Below are 16,428 nucleotides of genomic sequence, written 5' to 3' on the forward strand. Positions count from 1 at the left end.
GTACATGACGCGGAATTCGACAACATGCAACAGGACTTTTTTTCTTCTTTTGATGTTACGAATCACCTCCCGAAGTATATGCATAGCTTTCTGTTCCGTTTTAATTGTTACAATTTGATTTTAGATTCCAAGCTGGCATCCCTGTCACTCCTACATGACGCAAAATTCGACAATACGCGAGGGGACTTACGAATTGCCTTTTCAGGTTTACTATATATAAAATTTTCTCCTAAGCTATTCGGAATATCCGTGTTCAAACTGGACTTCTTTTTTAATGTAGAAAGTTTGGAGTCTTTTCTTTTTATGCGTTAGAAAATTTTATCTTATGTTTGTGCTTCTTTAAATAAATACTTAAACAAGTATAAAACCGGAATCGAACACGGGTCTCCGACTTACTGTACCGATGCGGTAACTACTGCGTTATCCAGTCCGCTCCCAGACCAACTATACGTTATATTATATCATTATTAATCGGTGTCCTACTCACTCAAACCACATGGACTGCAGTGATCAACATATCAGCACAGGAAGCAAAGACTTTCTGTGGTCAACATATCAGCACAGGAAGCAAAGACTTTCTGTATCATTTGAATTTGCACTTATACTTAATGTGGGATAAAACCGTTACTCCTTTCAGTAGTAAGAAATGTAAGTATAAAGCTAACACCACCGCCAACCAAAGTATTCCTTTAAGTAGCGCTTTCAGAAATCAAGGTTTCCATCGTCAGATTAAAAAGTGTTCGAAATGAATTTAAAACAGGAAAAAAAATATGGATTGGTAATAATAATAATAAAAACAATGAATTTGCTTGCTTCATATGTTTATATTTTTATTTCTTTATAACTTTTTTTAAACAATCCATATTTCTTTTCCATGTTTTCAAATTAATTTTGAACTCTTTTTAAAGCTGAAAACGAAAATCGTGATTTCCGAAAGCGCTACTTAAAGGAATACTTTGGTTGGCGGTCGTTGATACTAGCTTTTACTTAAATTTCTTTCTAAATATTATCACCGCTTGCAATACATAGTGATATTCCTTCCAGTTACTATATATTAGCTGAAATCTGTTCTTCGCACGGGAAAAATACGTGTATGGGAAATATTTAAAGGATACATTTGAACTTCCCCCCATTAATATGTATTTGAATGTAAACGAAATTAAGAAAGCGTCACGAAATCATTTCAAACACTGAAGTCATTATTCCTTGCACAAAAATTATGCCCTTTCCCTGTTTAGAATATACATTTGAAACTGTAACGATGAAAGACGTATGTTAACCCAAACGCTAAGTTCAAAACTTTATTTTAAACGGTTAAAGCGTTTCCTGATGTTCGCGATGTTAAGAATGGAAAGTGAAAAATTAAGATACAGAAATTGCTCCTCCCCCACCAAGCGGAATTTACAAAAAGGTAATGTGTCCACTTATTTTTAATAATGAGTTTGTATACCAAGTCTCACTTTCCATTTTAACATGAACAGCTTGTGAGATAATCAATTTTAAGCATACATTTTAAACCCTCTCCTCCCCCATTAGAATATGCATTTTAATGAAAATTACATGATAAAAACCTAGTTCGAGGTAAGTTTTGACTATACGAAAATTCATTGTAAACGGTTCAGCTGTTTTCCCGTAATCATGAAACAGACAACGCCGATTTGAACTTACAGAGTTTGTCCGGAAAATAGTAGGACAATTAAAATGGGCATCTCTGGAATGTTAAAATTGGGGGGACGGGGACGACTAGAATTGTAGTAGACCCCAACTAACGTTACGTCAAAATTATGAGCAAACAGGAACCTACTTTACTAATGGCATCTGCTCTTTCTACCTTTAGCAACACAATTCATTATAATTTTCTTCCATCACTGGTAGACTACTTGTCGAAAAAAAGTTTATATATATAATATGGTTCTTAGGTAATTTCTTCACCTTGACATTTCTACTGGTGAATTCCTGGTCAGTGTTCTTAAACGCATTTGCAGCAATGTAGTTTTATAGTACTCATATATATTTCTATTTTTTAGCTAATAAAATCTCAACTCTCTGAAAGAAGTCTTACGATGACACTTGATTTGATTGCGAATTTCGAATTTTTGATTTTCATTCTTCTTCTGTATTCTTAATAAAATCAAAAGGTATATTATCTTCATTTCGCTGTATGTTTTTGAACTTGTCCAATAAACCATCTTCGTTTTTCAGTTTATTCTTGTTGTCATGCAGTTCCTCAATGTATTCTTTCCATTTTCCTCAAACTCAATTCGCTCATTAAACACTATTTCTATCTTCAGTTTCTATATTGTCATTGTAGTTGTCCCTTGCTGCCCTTCTACACTATTCGCATGAAATTTACTCTCATTCATAATATTCAAATTTCTCTATCTTTTTAAATTCCTCTTGTCACTTTCGCTTCTATTGTATACTTCCCTGTCTTTGTAGATATCCCCTCTTAATTTGGCGATAAACTTTCTATACATTCTTTCCTTCCCTTCTCTAGTCTCACTTCGTCATGGAAACCAATTGTTGCTGGTAAAGCAATGAAAAAATTGTGTGCTTGCAGCCGAGACTACTTTGACTAACCAAAAAGTAAACTTAAAACTGAAAGTGACACACGTCAGGCGGACATTCTAATCACAGGTTAACCTAATGTTTAATATTAAGAACAGACATGATTTTAATTTGTTCTGCTTATGTTTTTACTTCTTCCATATAGATCTAAATACTTTCAGCATTGGTCCACTTATCTTGTACTCAAAATATTTGGAGGGTGGAGGGGACGCGTCCCCCCTGTCCCCCCGCCAGAGACGCCCGTATATATATATATATATATATATATATATATATATATATATATATATATATATATATATATATATATATATATATATATATATTCACAATTTTGACACCGACTTAGTTTTCAAACTATGCCCCTTCTGCATCAACACAGCGTTTCCAGCGACTATGTCAATCACTGAAGGCTCCTTGAAACGCAGAAATTGGAATATTCTCTTCAGCTCCGTTACGGCCTCTTGAATGGTTTGGATCGAGCCGTCCTTTCGTGACTTTTCAGTCGGGGTAGAGGAAAAGTCTGCAGGAGCGATATCGGGGCTGTGGGGTGGTTGAAAAAGCTGTATGATGACATGTTTGGACAGGAAGTCCATGACAGCAAAGGCGGTGTGGGTCGGTGCATCGTCGTGATCAATTTCCATCATCCAGAGATTTCTGGACGGAAGCGGACGACTCGTTTTCGTAGTCTTTCAAGTACTTCCACGTAGAATGCAGCATTCATAGTCTGGACCAGGCGGTACAAAGTCTCTGTGAACCATTCCTTTGCAGTTAAAAAAAGATGTTCAACGTCGATTTCATTTTCGACTTGCTCATGCGGGCTTTTTTCAGGTGAGGAGTACCATTCAGAGCTTTGGCACGGGGTCGTACTCGAAAACCCATTAGAGATAACACTGTCGAGAAAATTTGGATTGTCACGAACACAATCATGGAGTTCTTGACAAATCACAAGACGACTTTGTTTTTGTTCATCGGTTAACATCTCCGGCACCAATTTTACACAAACGTTTCCGATTCCGAAGTTTTCGGTCACAATTTCGTACACAATAGTTTCTGGCAAGTTTAAGTGTTCTGATATTATGCGCACACTCATCTGAGGTCAGAGTTCAAAAGATTTTGCTCTTTCATTTAGTTTTCGTCCCTTTTTGCCGTTGAAGGGAGTCCTGACCGTTGCTCAGCTTCAATGCTCTCTTCCCTTCCGAAACAACATTTGTGCCACTCAAAAACTTGATCGACCCATGACATCACTCCCATAAGCAGTTTTGATCATGCCATGGATCTCACTCGCAGTTTTACCCAGTTTGACGCAAAACTTCACTGCGTAACGCTGCTCTAACAAACGATTCATTGTGGACATGACAAGGCACCTTGAAAGGGGTTCACCTTAAACAGACGACTGGTGCGCTGATAGCTAAGACTCTCTACCACCCAACCAGCGCAGTAACATTTTCCTCCATGTTTTGGCGAAAAAATGTCCTACTACTTCCCGGACACAACTTGTAGATAAAAACGGTAATAAAATTACTTTTGTCCAGCACAGCTACTTTCTTACTAAATTTCTCACGTTGTACCTCAAAGATATCAACTATAAACAAAATAAAGCCGCTCCTCCTTACCAAGTCGTCTTGGTAGCCATCCTTTGACGGTTCTCCCTCTCTCAACATCTACAAGAACTCTGCGACCGTCTATCTTCTTCCCATCAGCATGTTTGTATGCAGCTGTAAAAACAGGAATCAATTAATTGATCACAATCACTTCTAATCAGGCACTTACCACTCTTTACCTGCTGGCTTCCTCTTCTGAGTCTCGGTTGCTACTCACCTGCCGTCAACTGTTATAATTCTAATATAAAATTTTAAAACTAGTCCAGTTGAGCTGAAAATTATGAAGGAAAAAAAAACTTAAGACGATAACTGCTTCGTGATGAGAGCCTTTCGACGTTTCAGTTGAAGAAGCTGACAATCTTCAACAAGTAATGCCATTACACCACTCACCCAAGTGCTAAGGCATTTCTGAGATCTAATGCATCGAGTCAAAAATAGAATGTCAGCTTTATGACCACAACCACAAACACTACAGTCACAACTCATAAATCACAAAGTAAAACAAAACAATACTTCAAGACCTTCATCCTCTATTTCTTATTTATTTATTTATTTATTTAAAAATAAATAGTAAAATTTTACATATAAGCTGACCAATAACTATCGTTCACCAAAATTAATTACCTCACAAAAAATGCTGTGAACTACGAGCGTGATAAAAGTCAGCCACTTCCATAAAAATTCACATTGATTTGGTGATTGATTCCACAGGAATACTTGTTCTTGAACCCGTGTTCACAAATCAAAATGATTACCAGTTGAATGGCTGTATAGAAAAGAGATCATCTATTAGGAATCACTTGTTTAAAAAAAAATACATCGTAAGTATTTAATGTTTTACTGAAATGACGTTTTACAAGTAAATGCACTAAATATCAGAAACTTCCTACCTGTTTGATTGTATTTCTGGTGTGTATGAAAAATTCCGGTCATTGTAAATGATCGAGTGATTATATTAATAAAAGAAATTGTTGTAGAGAGATTTATACACCTTTTGCTAGGAAAGATTATGGATTACAGAAGAATAAATAATCCGGATTATGGATTACAGAAGAATAAATAATCCGAATTGAGACAATGCAATTGCGACTTATTTTATTTGGTACAATTTTTCCTGTATCATGTTCATAGGAACGTTTTGAATGTACCTTGTCAGATATGTTCTATCCACTTTATTTCTCAAGATACTATCATCATTATGGATGTTTTTATATTGAAACAGATTTGTGATATTGAAATATTACAACTGATTAATGGTTTATGAAGATCTCTGTAGAAAAATATTTTCGAGATTTCTCTAGACTAAACAAGTGGCGTATGCTGCTTCTCTTCTAGTGGGACAGAAGCCATTTCCAATATTTATCATGATTTGTACGTTACTGAACAGTAAATTTTCAAACCACCTTCACAATGAGATATTAACAGAATATAATTATCATGCGTGTGGACAATGCCTCATCAACTAATTTCGAGAAGAGATGCTTTAAGAAATCGTTCTACTCCCATTTGCAGTATCGATCAGATATCACAAGTGAAGTTAATTCTTTCCATTCCCAAGGACTTTAAAACAATTCCATAATGAATATACATAAACGACATTCTTCTATCTTTATAGAAATATTTTCCCCTTTTTCCTGAGACAATGTAGACATCAATTTTTAAAGTATGACAATCCCACAAACGAAATTAATATTATAACAGTATAACGTGACATACTTCACATATTCTTCAGCGCTATTGTCATCTTCATGATCAATTTGCATTCTGTGAATTAATAAAAAAAATTAGGATGCAATCTTTTTCAACAACAAGGTATTCTGAGCTTTCTACAGTTCCTACAATAATCTCAAAATTAGCAAGACATTACGTTACTTCTTAGCAATGTTTATTTCTAGTAGCAAAGCAGCAATATTAACAACCTACGTCACTGAAATATCCTACAAATAAAAGCACAAAATTCTCAAAGAGATACAAGACTATTTTATTCTATATCATGGAAATCGAGAACAACTGCAAGTACAATGACTGGAATTTCCATACCCTAACCAACATGCGCAATACACAGCTTGGCTCAACATTTGAAGGATGAAGTTTCCATAAAGCACAGGAATATATAAGTAATGACTGTAGTGCTCAGGTGGTTAAACGTTCACTATAACTTGACTGAAAATAAAAAATACATTAGTTCGCTTGTAAAGAGTTGACAAGGGGACACCCTACAGATTTACGCGGAAGCTGAAAGAAATTTAGAAACTGTATATCAAAAAAAGAATATCAGAACAAAAATATCTTCGGACAATTTTAAAATTGATCTAATTGTCCTACTTTGTAGACTGTCCCCATTTGAAATTACTGCGTCCTCCCGAGATACATATTCGAAAAAAAAAAAATACTGAATTTAGGAAACAAAAGAAGTAGTACTACACGAAGGAACTACACACAGATCTCGACAGCACACCAGGAAAAGGTAACAATGTAAATAAATAACTATACACAATGAGTTTCTGCTTTTTATATTAACTAGTGTTACCTGTAATCCTATACCCACCCTCAAGTGTCTTGAGTCCTCATAATGATGTTCAATAATGCATGAAGTTGTTTGGTATGTTTGACAATCTGAATGCCGCAACGGTGGTCATCCACAGAAAACATATCACTAATTATTATTGGATAAATATTTATAATCTATTTTTCTCTTTTTTTTTTCATATTAATACTTTGTTTTAAAATACTAAAACAATGCTTGCAGTTTTATTTATCTGATGAAAAACAAAAAGACAAGTTTGTAGAACATGCAAGCTTTAACACAATTTTAGGAAGTTACAATTCTTTTAATAACATACCTACCGCGATCTATACTTACGGTTCTCTAGACAAAATGCAAATCTTTGCTTTTTAATATAATTTATTGATTGTTGACTTCGAAGTCAAAGCTCGTCTCTCTCATGCTGAACCACAACTCCACGCACGTTCCTCCTGTTTGGTGGTATATTCGAGTTTACCTGGTGCGCTTTTTTACTTACGGTTAAATGCGCAAAACTCTCAAATCTTAATCCCAACCCATTACAAGAACAAAAAAAATTCAAATGACTTAAAAGGTAGAGTAGAGTACCTATATAATTTATCACTCCAATTCTACAATAAATTTTCTGTTCTGAATTTTGCCTATTTGTGATTATCAAGTAGTGTTACATTAAAGTTTAAATGAATGTATAAACGCGATCGTTAAAATAGCTAGTTATAAAGTATGTGATTTATAACTATCAACAAAAATACATGCTAAATATACAGCTTGATATGCTTGCAATTGTATAAATATTGTGACAATTTGAAATCAAATGTAGACTTTCAGCTTTCTGACTGCCCATACTATGTGTGAAACTAGGGGTAGAAAATTTTGTTATGGCAATACCTTAAAGGTTATTGTGTTACTCTACACTTCAAACACCATTACTAAAGAAAAGAAAAGAATATAAATAGAACTAATTGGATAAATTCTCTCCCCCTTTCCGTAATAACTTTACTGAGATTTTCACTAAATTTCTCACGTTACTTTTCCTACAAATGTTCGTAAAAATCAGATCACTATAGAAACTGATTACAAACTATAACGCGGAAAGGGTTAAAAAATTTGATCTATGTTGTTAATACAAATGGACGTTCATTGGCTTACTTATATTCGGGAACTCAACAGCAGAGATTTAAACAAAGACGAATTTAATTTAATTGACAGCGCAGCAATAATTAATTTTTATAGCGGCTTACGTTGCTGCCTTTCACTTAAAAACATTCAAGTCCAAGATAATTTTCCAAGTAGTTTTAACTTGTATTCATATACTACGTAAAATATATATATTACAAATTTTAAAGCATACATCATCTTTCCTTGGTTTCAAGATAGACGTTAGGACAGAAGGATGAAAAAAAAGTGCAAAGGCACCTTAACTACGTATCCAATAACACAGTTTGTTGTTTTAAATCATTTTAAAAGAAATCTAAGTAATGTATGCTTCTAATGAGAAACTGCCCCCAAGACACAGGATCAGTTTCAAACCAACTGCAAAAATCTTAACTCCTTAGTATCACTGTCAACAGCAGGTATCTGAATTCTTGAAGCAGTGAACTACTAAATTTCGGAATGAACAAACAATAATGATATTACAACTTGTGAAATTATAACAACATGCATGCTGCAGGAAAAAAAAAAAAAAAAAAGTAACCTGCTGTTGAAAATAAACTATGGAGCTGAACTGTATTTGTATGCAGGGTCTTACCACACATACAAACCTATAGCCAGCTATGTTTGGTATAGCACACAATAGGGGACACTAGATGCCAACGGCTCGCCATGCTGTCACCGGGAACAAGACAAAAATGTATTAATATCTTAAAATGACAAGGTTTAATTGTTCTTTTTTTATATAACAGCTGGCTCTACTGATACTTTTCGAATTTTTTTTTCTCTCTACAAAAGTTTAAACTTCAAAAATTCAAATCAATTAAATTATTATTTAAAGGCCAACTAATTATGGCCAATTAGCTCTCTTGTTTTGAAAAATTTTTAATATCTTGTTGCTTTAATTAAAGCGACGACCACAAATTACATTTAGCTAATACATATGTTTATGTATGTGAACTTACGTCATTGAATACTTACAATGCATATCTCTTTCATGTTCGTACTCAATAAACGCATAGCCTCTGGGCTTCCCATTTTTCATGTCATGAATAAGAACGATCTGCAACAGAAAGAGACAATAATGTCAAATGATCACCTAATTATAGTTAATTTTCAATAAATGTCATTGCAATCTTCCATCATGTGAACCCCATATCCGGAAAGATTTTAATCCATCTTTACAAAGGACTTGATTTTGCCTTTCGCTAGAATACTTTTTTCTTTCAAGCCACCATAGGAATTAGATTATTAATATTAATCCTTTGGGGACCGGGTCATTTTTGGCATTTTCGTAGACTTTCAGTTCATGATTTATTGCTCAAAGACTTATTTACCCGATTGATATGGTTACGATCTTGTTTCTTAGAAGAAGGATGTGACAATTTCATGACGTAAGTTTGATTGCAGTGTTGCCAATGGGAGGGAAATGTAGGGAGTAAAAATTCACAAAAAATTCCCTAACCGAATTTTGCGACTTTTTGGAGTTGGCCACATAGGTCCAAGTTACCTCAAAAAAATTCTGTGTGTGTCCACAATGCACAGCGAAAACCTGAAGTCGTTGGCTGCCATACAAAAACAAAGAAAAAAAAATCATCATACACACGAAATTTTGACACTCTTTTCGCCTCAGAAGCAAAACTCAACAGTTATGCAGGATCGACACATTTCTTAATTACGTATTCTATTAAAACTTTTTATGATGCGCTGTTTAGGCCAAAGACGAGGCTTCCAGATACTGGTACGTTTGTTTCAATGTAGACAACAAGAGGAAAATTATAGAAGAGAGAATTTTTAAAAATGAGATATTTTCCAAATTTTCACCCTAAAATAGGGAATTAAAATTTTCTTTGGCTGGAAGCACTGCTACCAGACAGACGCAAACTATCCTAAAATAAACTTTGGTACACCACTAATATTTCCTACAAATATTATATCGATATTTAATTCTTGTAGCCATGATTTCTTGTTTACTGACCGATTTTACTTTTATTTTGTCTTATTGTTCTTTTTAACTTGACAAATTAAATACAACCGTCATTTTGTTTGTGGGTGTCATACTTTTAGAGAAATATGGACGTACAATTTGTGTGTATTAGGGTTGAAATATGTATGTAAAATACAAAATGGCATTAATCGAAATCATCATTGTGATCTACTTTGCATATACTACAGAAACTAAAATCCCATCACTAAAGCAGGAGGATTTATTGCAAATACTATGTTTCGCCAAGAATAAAACAGCCTACGTGACTGAGATTCGTCCATCGTGATAGCCCCTGCAAGTAGTCTACAAGAAATGTGCGTAGCTTCCTGACAACAGATGCAAGAGCCAGAGAAATAAGCTGAAAGTGATTTTGATAAGTTCAAAGAATACTGACATCAAAACCAAGCCATTTTGAATCATAATGAGTAATTATATTAATCTTAAAATATGATGTACACAAATGCTACCGCCAGGGCCGAAAGGCTTAAGAAATGAAGCTTGTATTGAAAAAAAACAGATCATGGTTAACACAGAGAAGTAAAAAAAGCATTAAAACCTAAATTCGAATGTTTCGTGAGCCGCTTCATTACCCAATTGTAACGATATGTACTTGCTTCTGTTCAGTAAGGACTGATGTTAGATTGGCGTAAGTTAACTTGTGTTCGTACGTATAGGTACGGATTTATAAACAAATTTCGAAAATTTCTAATTTTTCTATGCAAAAATTGGAAAATTTTAATTTCCCTAGTTGGCAACACTGATCGCAGATCGTCCAATTGTTCTCAACAATTAGGTATGTACCTGACTAGTCTCAAGTAGTTCTCTCTAAAACGAAGGAAGTTATAGTGAAAAAAGAAAAGTAGAATTCGAAAATTCCCGAATTTTTGACTTTGGGCTCGAATTTGAGAAGGAAATTCGACACCCGGGAAAAAGTACCATCAGGATAAACTATGGTTCAACCATATTTGGCATAGAAAAAATAATCCCGATATCTTAATTAGTGTTCACACAACAGGGATTAAACAAGTGCATACCCGTGTGTGACACTTTGGCCAGCCGGTCCCGAAAGGGTCAAACTGATTGAAAAAAATAAATCCAAGTAATTAGTTTCAAAAAGATTTGATTTTGAGGAAGCAGCTATTCTTTTCCTATACCATATCTCTAACAGCGTAAATTTAAGAAGTTGAAAGAATAGGGTAGTGAGTAACACATCAGCATTCAACGCCGACAACCCAGTTTGACTTCGGCCCAGTCACAGGTATTAACTCTTTGTTCATTATATTACCGTAACTTTCTCTACGCTTTATGGATTTGAGACATCAATTACTATTTTTGATTTTGTTATTGAATTCCTCTAGAATGTTAAAGGAAATCTTAAAGTGCATAATTTCGTTTTGTATTAACTTTTCAGGAGAATTTAAGTTGATGGACTACACTAAATACAAAAATATGGGATATACTATAGTTTTTGCATAAGAACGCTCAGATGTCGACTTCTTTCAAGAAATGTCCGTAATTTCCTTCAGAATAACTTGGCTGATTATTACAGCATTTTCACTTCTTTCATTTACAGTGAACTGCAATAAAATCAGTCAATGCATGGAACAGAATTTCAAGCAGATTTACTTTTTAATGTAACCATATGAAATTATTGCATTCTGGTGATCACTAGGCAACAAGCTATTCAATTTGTAACTTTCTGGTGCTTCTACAACGTCTGTTTAGCAATTAAAATTATTCTTAACGTAGAAGTTCCTCAATATCTGCTCTCTTGTGTTGTAAGAGATTTGAGTTTAGAATCCATTTTAGCAGCGAGGCTATATGAGTCGTAGACTTAAAGCTTAACGTGGAATCCAAACCATAGGAGTTCCCGCCGAGAATCCACACAATTTGGCCATGGGCCTGCCAACACTATACTCTATTGGAGCTCTATACATTTGTCCATGAGCCTACCGATACTGCTGACTGCCAAGGCCTATCAGTATGTTTGCAATACAGGAATTGGTGGGAGAAAATTAACTCTCTCAAGCATCAAAATGTATAGTGGTTATCCATCAAGTACTGCGATATTTCAACATAAAAACTATTTCTATACCCATAGAGAATTACTGCGCTCACTAACAGCTAAACACCAAAAATAAAAGGTTTTTAATCTTTTGTTCAATACCCATTTTATCACAAGTTCAGTAGTTTACTTGAAACTTAAAAAACAGATTATTTTTAAATGAGTTGCACAAAAAACCTATAGTTCATCAAAAAATGTTCAATTTAATGAAGTTACCAATATAGGGAGCTTGGATTCAATATGTACACCATTGGGTTTTTTAAGGTTGCAGAAAATACTATACCCGGGTACAAAAAAGGAGTTTTAAAAATAGGACGAGTATTTAGCATGCTAGATTTATAACCTGTATTCCAATTACTTTCTCAAATTCATGCGAAAGTATTATGATAAGGTAGCACAGGTAACTATTTTATCTGATTCTTACAACACGTACAACTATGAATAGTAGTACATGTGAACAAAATCAGAAATAAAAAGACTCTCATGTAGAGATTACGATATACCCAAAGCATATCAAGTAGAATGAAACTCAAGTGACGTTATTACATAATCAAACAATGCAACAGCCACCAGAACAACGATGCAACAGCGACGCCAATTCAACACTGCCGATGGTTTCATTTAATATCTCAAGATCTGTAATAGTCGCTACCAAATGAACATACCAAAATCCATGTCTTACAGGGGTTGGCATCTTTGAAACGAATGAGTAATTGCATGTAGCTTTTAATATGCATGTAAAGGATCTGTCCTTTACTGGATTTAGAAAACCCCAAATGTCATAGCTTCAATCTACGTTCTACAGAATGAATTTATTAACTCTTTTATTCCCCTCTTTTTTAAGATTATATACGTATGATAAAACATGCAGACGTAGAAGAGAAAAATGGTTACTCGAAAGAAGAGAACAAATACAGGAGGACTAGCTTCTAACAGTCAAGCGACTTTTAATGACTATTAATGATTACTATACATTCTTTCTATCTATGCTTATATACCTGGACTCTTTTTCTATAATGTAGGTGTTTCTATAACTTGCGTAATGTTTCTACATAGGTTACCAACTGTGGCAATTTTTCTTTTTGAAGCCACATAAGCAGCGATGTGAAGTGGAAAATTTTGCAATTCGGAAAATTTTCCACTTTAAACAAATATCTACGATCAAGAATTAACCGAAAAAGTGAGCCATCAAACGTGTATATTGGTTGAAATCTTGAATTCGATTTTTTTCAACATCATCACACTTTCTTTTCTCCTTTCGCCGCTCGAAAATAATAAGCAATTCTTACTGCGTAACAGAAATCACCTTAGTACATTATAATACAAAATAGCAGGTGACTTCGAAAAGAAACGATAAGAGCAATAACTTTTAGACCCCTTGCTATGTTAAATGTTTGACAATTCCAACGCGAAAACATTTCTTCAGCATACTTTATGAATAGGTTTTTACGTTCAAATTTTAATTTACTGTACAGATTCTAAGTATTTAATTTCTACCAAAACACTATCACCCAATCAAACGCATCCTACAGTAGAGCTTAAGTTGAAGCTCCAAAACTTGGTGTTCGCAACAAAACAAAAGAAAATTAAGCAAGTAAATCATATTCACTAATGTGAACTTTTCGGTAAAAAGTTATTATCTTCTTCAGAGCACCTTTTCAAAAAAATAGTATTATCTGTGGAAGATGATAATCACGGAATGTAGTTACACAGACAACATTAGTTCTCTGGAAAGATATATACTGAAGAAGGTATCCGAAAATGTTACAATATTATTGTTATAAACATTTATCCATTACTTTAGAAATTCACTCTTAAAAAACTTACCTTTTTGATGGGTCCGTATCCTTCAAATTCCCTCCTAAGTTTTGACTCCGATGTATCATAATTCTAAAAATAAACAGAGAAAATGAGCTTTGATATTTTAATACAATTAATCAGGTTACAGTAACTAGTTTTAATTTTCCAGTTCTAATTACGGTACCTTACTATTATGATGAAACTAGCTGTAAGATCTTCATAAAAACGAAATAACTACATAAAAAGATTATTTTACTCTCACTTTCATCTAGATTTTTTAAACATTTCAAATAATAAAATAAACATGGAATAATATAGCACACTCTTATATCTATGGTACGTAAAAAGCTAATAAAACAAGGGGTGAAATACATTTTCTTAAACCTTTCGAGTAACCGATACCAATGGTATCTTCTAAAGGTCCTTTCAGTTCACTTGAGAATTGGATTAAACCAGCCGTGTGCAACAGCCGGCCCGCAGGCCATATGCGGCCCGCCTAATCCTGTCTTCCGGCCCGCTGATCAGTTATTGAAAACAATAATTATTATAATTTTTCTTTTTTACAAAACCTGTTAAGAGTGACTGGAAATTTTGCATCGATCACAGTGCGAAATAAGATAACGCCCTGAAGATAAGCACTTGGCAAGCGAAGGTACTTGGGGAAAATTTCCCTCGGTAAAAGGATTGTTAGATGTACCGACAAAGTTCTAAATGCATTATTCTGCTCCTCTTTAGTGAGTAAATATTTTGGTTACCACTATAACAGTTGTTTTGTGTTATTGTGATGTAAATTACGATGAACATGTTCCATCATTTAATACTATCCTATTCAACTGTCGTAAAAATGATATATCTACAGTGAGGCCCGCGACGCCATTTAGTGCTCCGTGATTGGCCCGCCCACTGTTTTAAGTTGCACACCCCTGCATTAAACTAAAAGAAATACTACTTTAACGAATGAGTTGTGCTTTTTTTTTTTTTTAATTATTGATGATAATCACAGAATATAATTTTTCAACGTCTTAATTTCAAAAAAGCCTTTTATTTCTTATGAACTACCATGCTCGAGTGGCCAGCTTCCCTTTTAGGGTATGATATTGCTGACAACGAAACTGGCAATAAGATCATATCGAACTTCATGCAATCACAAAGAGTTGCTATTTTAAATTGTAACGTCATGAAAATAATGTTGTCTATTATGAAGGTAAGGTAGTCAATTAACTCTCCTCGTGCGCTGATATCTGTATTTTATGGTAGTGTTGTCATTAAAAATGACCATGAAATACAATTTAACAGCCCCAACCCTGTTTGAGTAAATTTCATCCCGGGACCAGACTACAATTTGCTATGAACACTGTCAGGCCATATGTATCTATTTGATACACGTGGTCCATCAGTAAACCCTCACTGTGTATCAAAAAGATACACATGGGGCTGAAAGTGTTAAAAGAGCAGATTTTAGGCAATACATCTACTGAAGTCAAATCCACTGTTTCACTATATTATGCAGGGTGTTACATAAATCTATCACAATATTCAGGGAACCGATTCCTCACATTAAGAAAGAAAAAAAAAAAAAAAAAAAGTTCATATGGACCTGTGCTCAAAAGTGGATAGTTTCGGAGTTATAGGATGCCGCAAACGTGAAACAAATGAACTTTGAAAGTTCATAGCTCCACTACTATGGGATCTATCGTAGTCGAGCCAAGACATCACTTAGGAACCGGTATCGGAACTACCCAATCATCCATGTTTAAGAATGCTATAGTACTTGCACACCAATATTTAAAGATGATGGAGAGTGATCAAGCACTTTCCAACAGCCCCTCTAACAAATGATTGTGCAAGTACCGGAGGCTCTCAAAGATGGATATTTGGATAGTTCACATATCAGTTCCTCAGTGATGTCTTGACCCGACTACGGTAAGTCCCAATGAACTTCACTTATTTCACGTTTTCGGCACCCTATAATTCCGAAATTCATCTACTTTTGAGCACAGGTCCACATGAACTATTTTTTCCCTTTCTTTCTTTCTTGATGTTAAGAATCTGTTCCCAGAATATTATGATACATTTATATAACACCTTGCATATATAGTGAAACAGTGGATTTGACTTCAGTAGATGTATTACCTAAAATCTGTTTTAAATACAGAGAGACAGGGAATTTTTTTTATATCTGAATCGTTTTTAACACTTTCTATAATAAATATTTAGTGGACAAAACTGCTCATCATTTCATTTAAATTCGATAGGCATTTTAACATACTTTTTTCTATATGAAAAACAGTTACTTGGAAGACAGATTATCAACTAAACCGACCTTCATTTAAAAATATTTACCAGCTTAAACTGACAGCTCATACTGGAGACTAATTGGTAAAGTGGCTGTACTCAGTACCGCGACAGATGATTAACGAAAGGGAATAATTATGAAAGAATTTGTCGTATGAAAATGTGACAAAACCCTGAAAAATACCATGAGCACGACATTGCCCATCAAAAATTTATAGCCTTGGGTTGAACTAGGAATCTTTCGCGCTTCAGGTAAGAACTAGACCATTGTCACACCATCAGACAATGAAAAATTATTGTAATCAAAAGAATAGTGAGAAAACAACACAATACGTACATCTTGAACGGGGATTCGAACGGAGATCCCCAGCCCACGCTCTTGGGCCACATGACCATGCCAGCCAACTAATGAAAAGAAGAATTTACGAACTAA

At 34.4% G+C, this 16,428-nt stretch overlaps 1 protein-coding gene across 1 annotated transcript in view; it reads right to left on the reverse strand.

Annotated features, from left to right (window-relative positions):
- Positions 1-16,428, reverse strand: part of snRNP-U1-70K (small ribonucleoprotein particle U1 subunit 70K) — a 77,514-nt gene that overhangs the window by 15,542 nt on the left and 45,544 nt on the right. Inside the window, exons 4-6 of the mRNA XM_081727647.1 lie at positions 13,728-13,790; positions 8,830-8,911; positions 4,185-4,286 (exon numbers count right to left, since the gene is read on the reverse strand). Coding sequence (XP_081583773.1) covers positions 4,185-4,286; positions 8,830-8,911; positions 13,728-13,790 — 247 coding nt within the window. The remainder of the gene's footprint in view (positions 1-4,184; positions 4,287-8,829; positions 8,912-13,727; positions 13,791-16,428) is intronic.

The sequence above is a fragment of the Thermobia domestica genome, chromosome 10 (genome assembly GCF_964235325.1).
Source record: "Thermobia domestica chromosome 10, izTheDome1.hap1.1, whole genome shotgun sequence".
NCBI lineage: Eukaryota > Metazoa > Arthropoda > Insecta > Zygentoma > Lepismatidae > Thermobia > Thermobia domestica.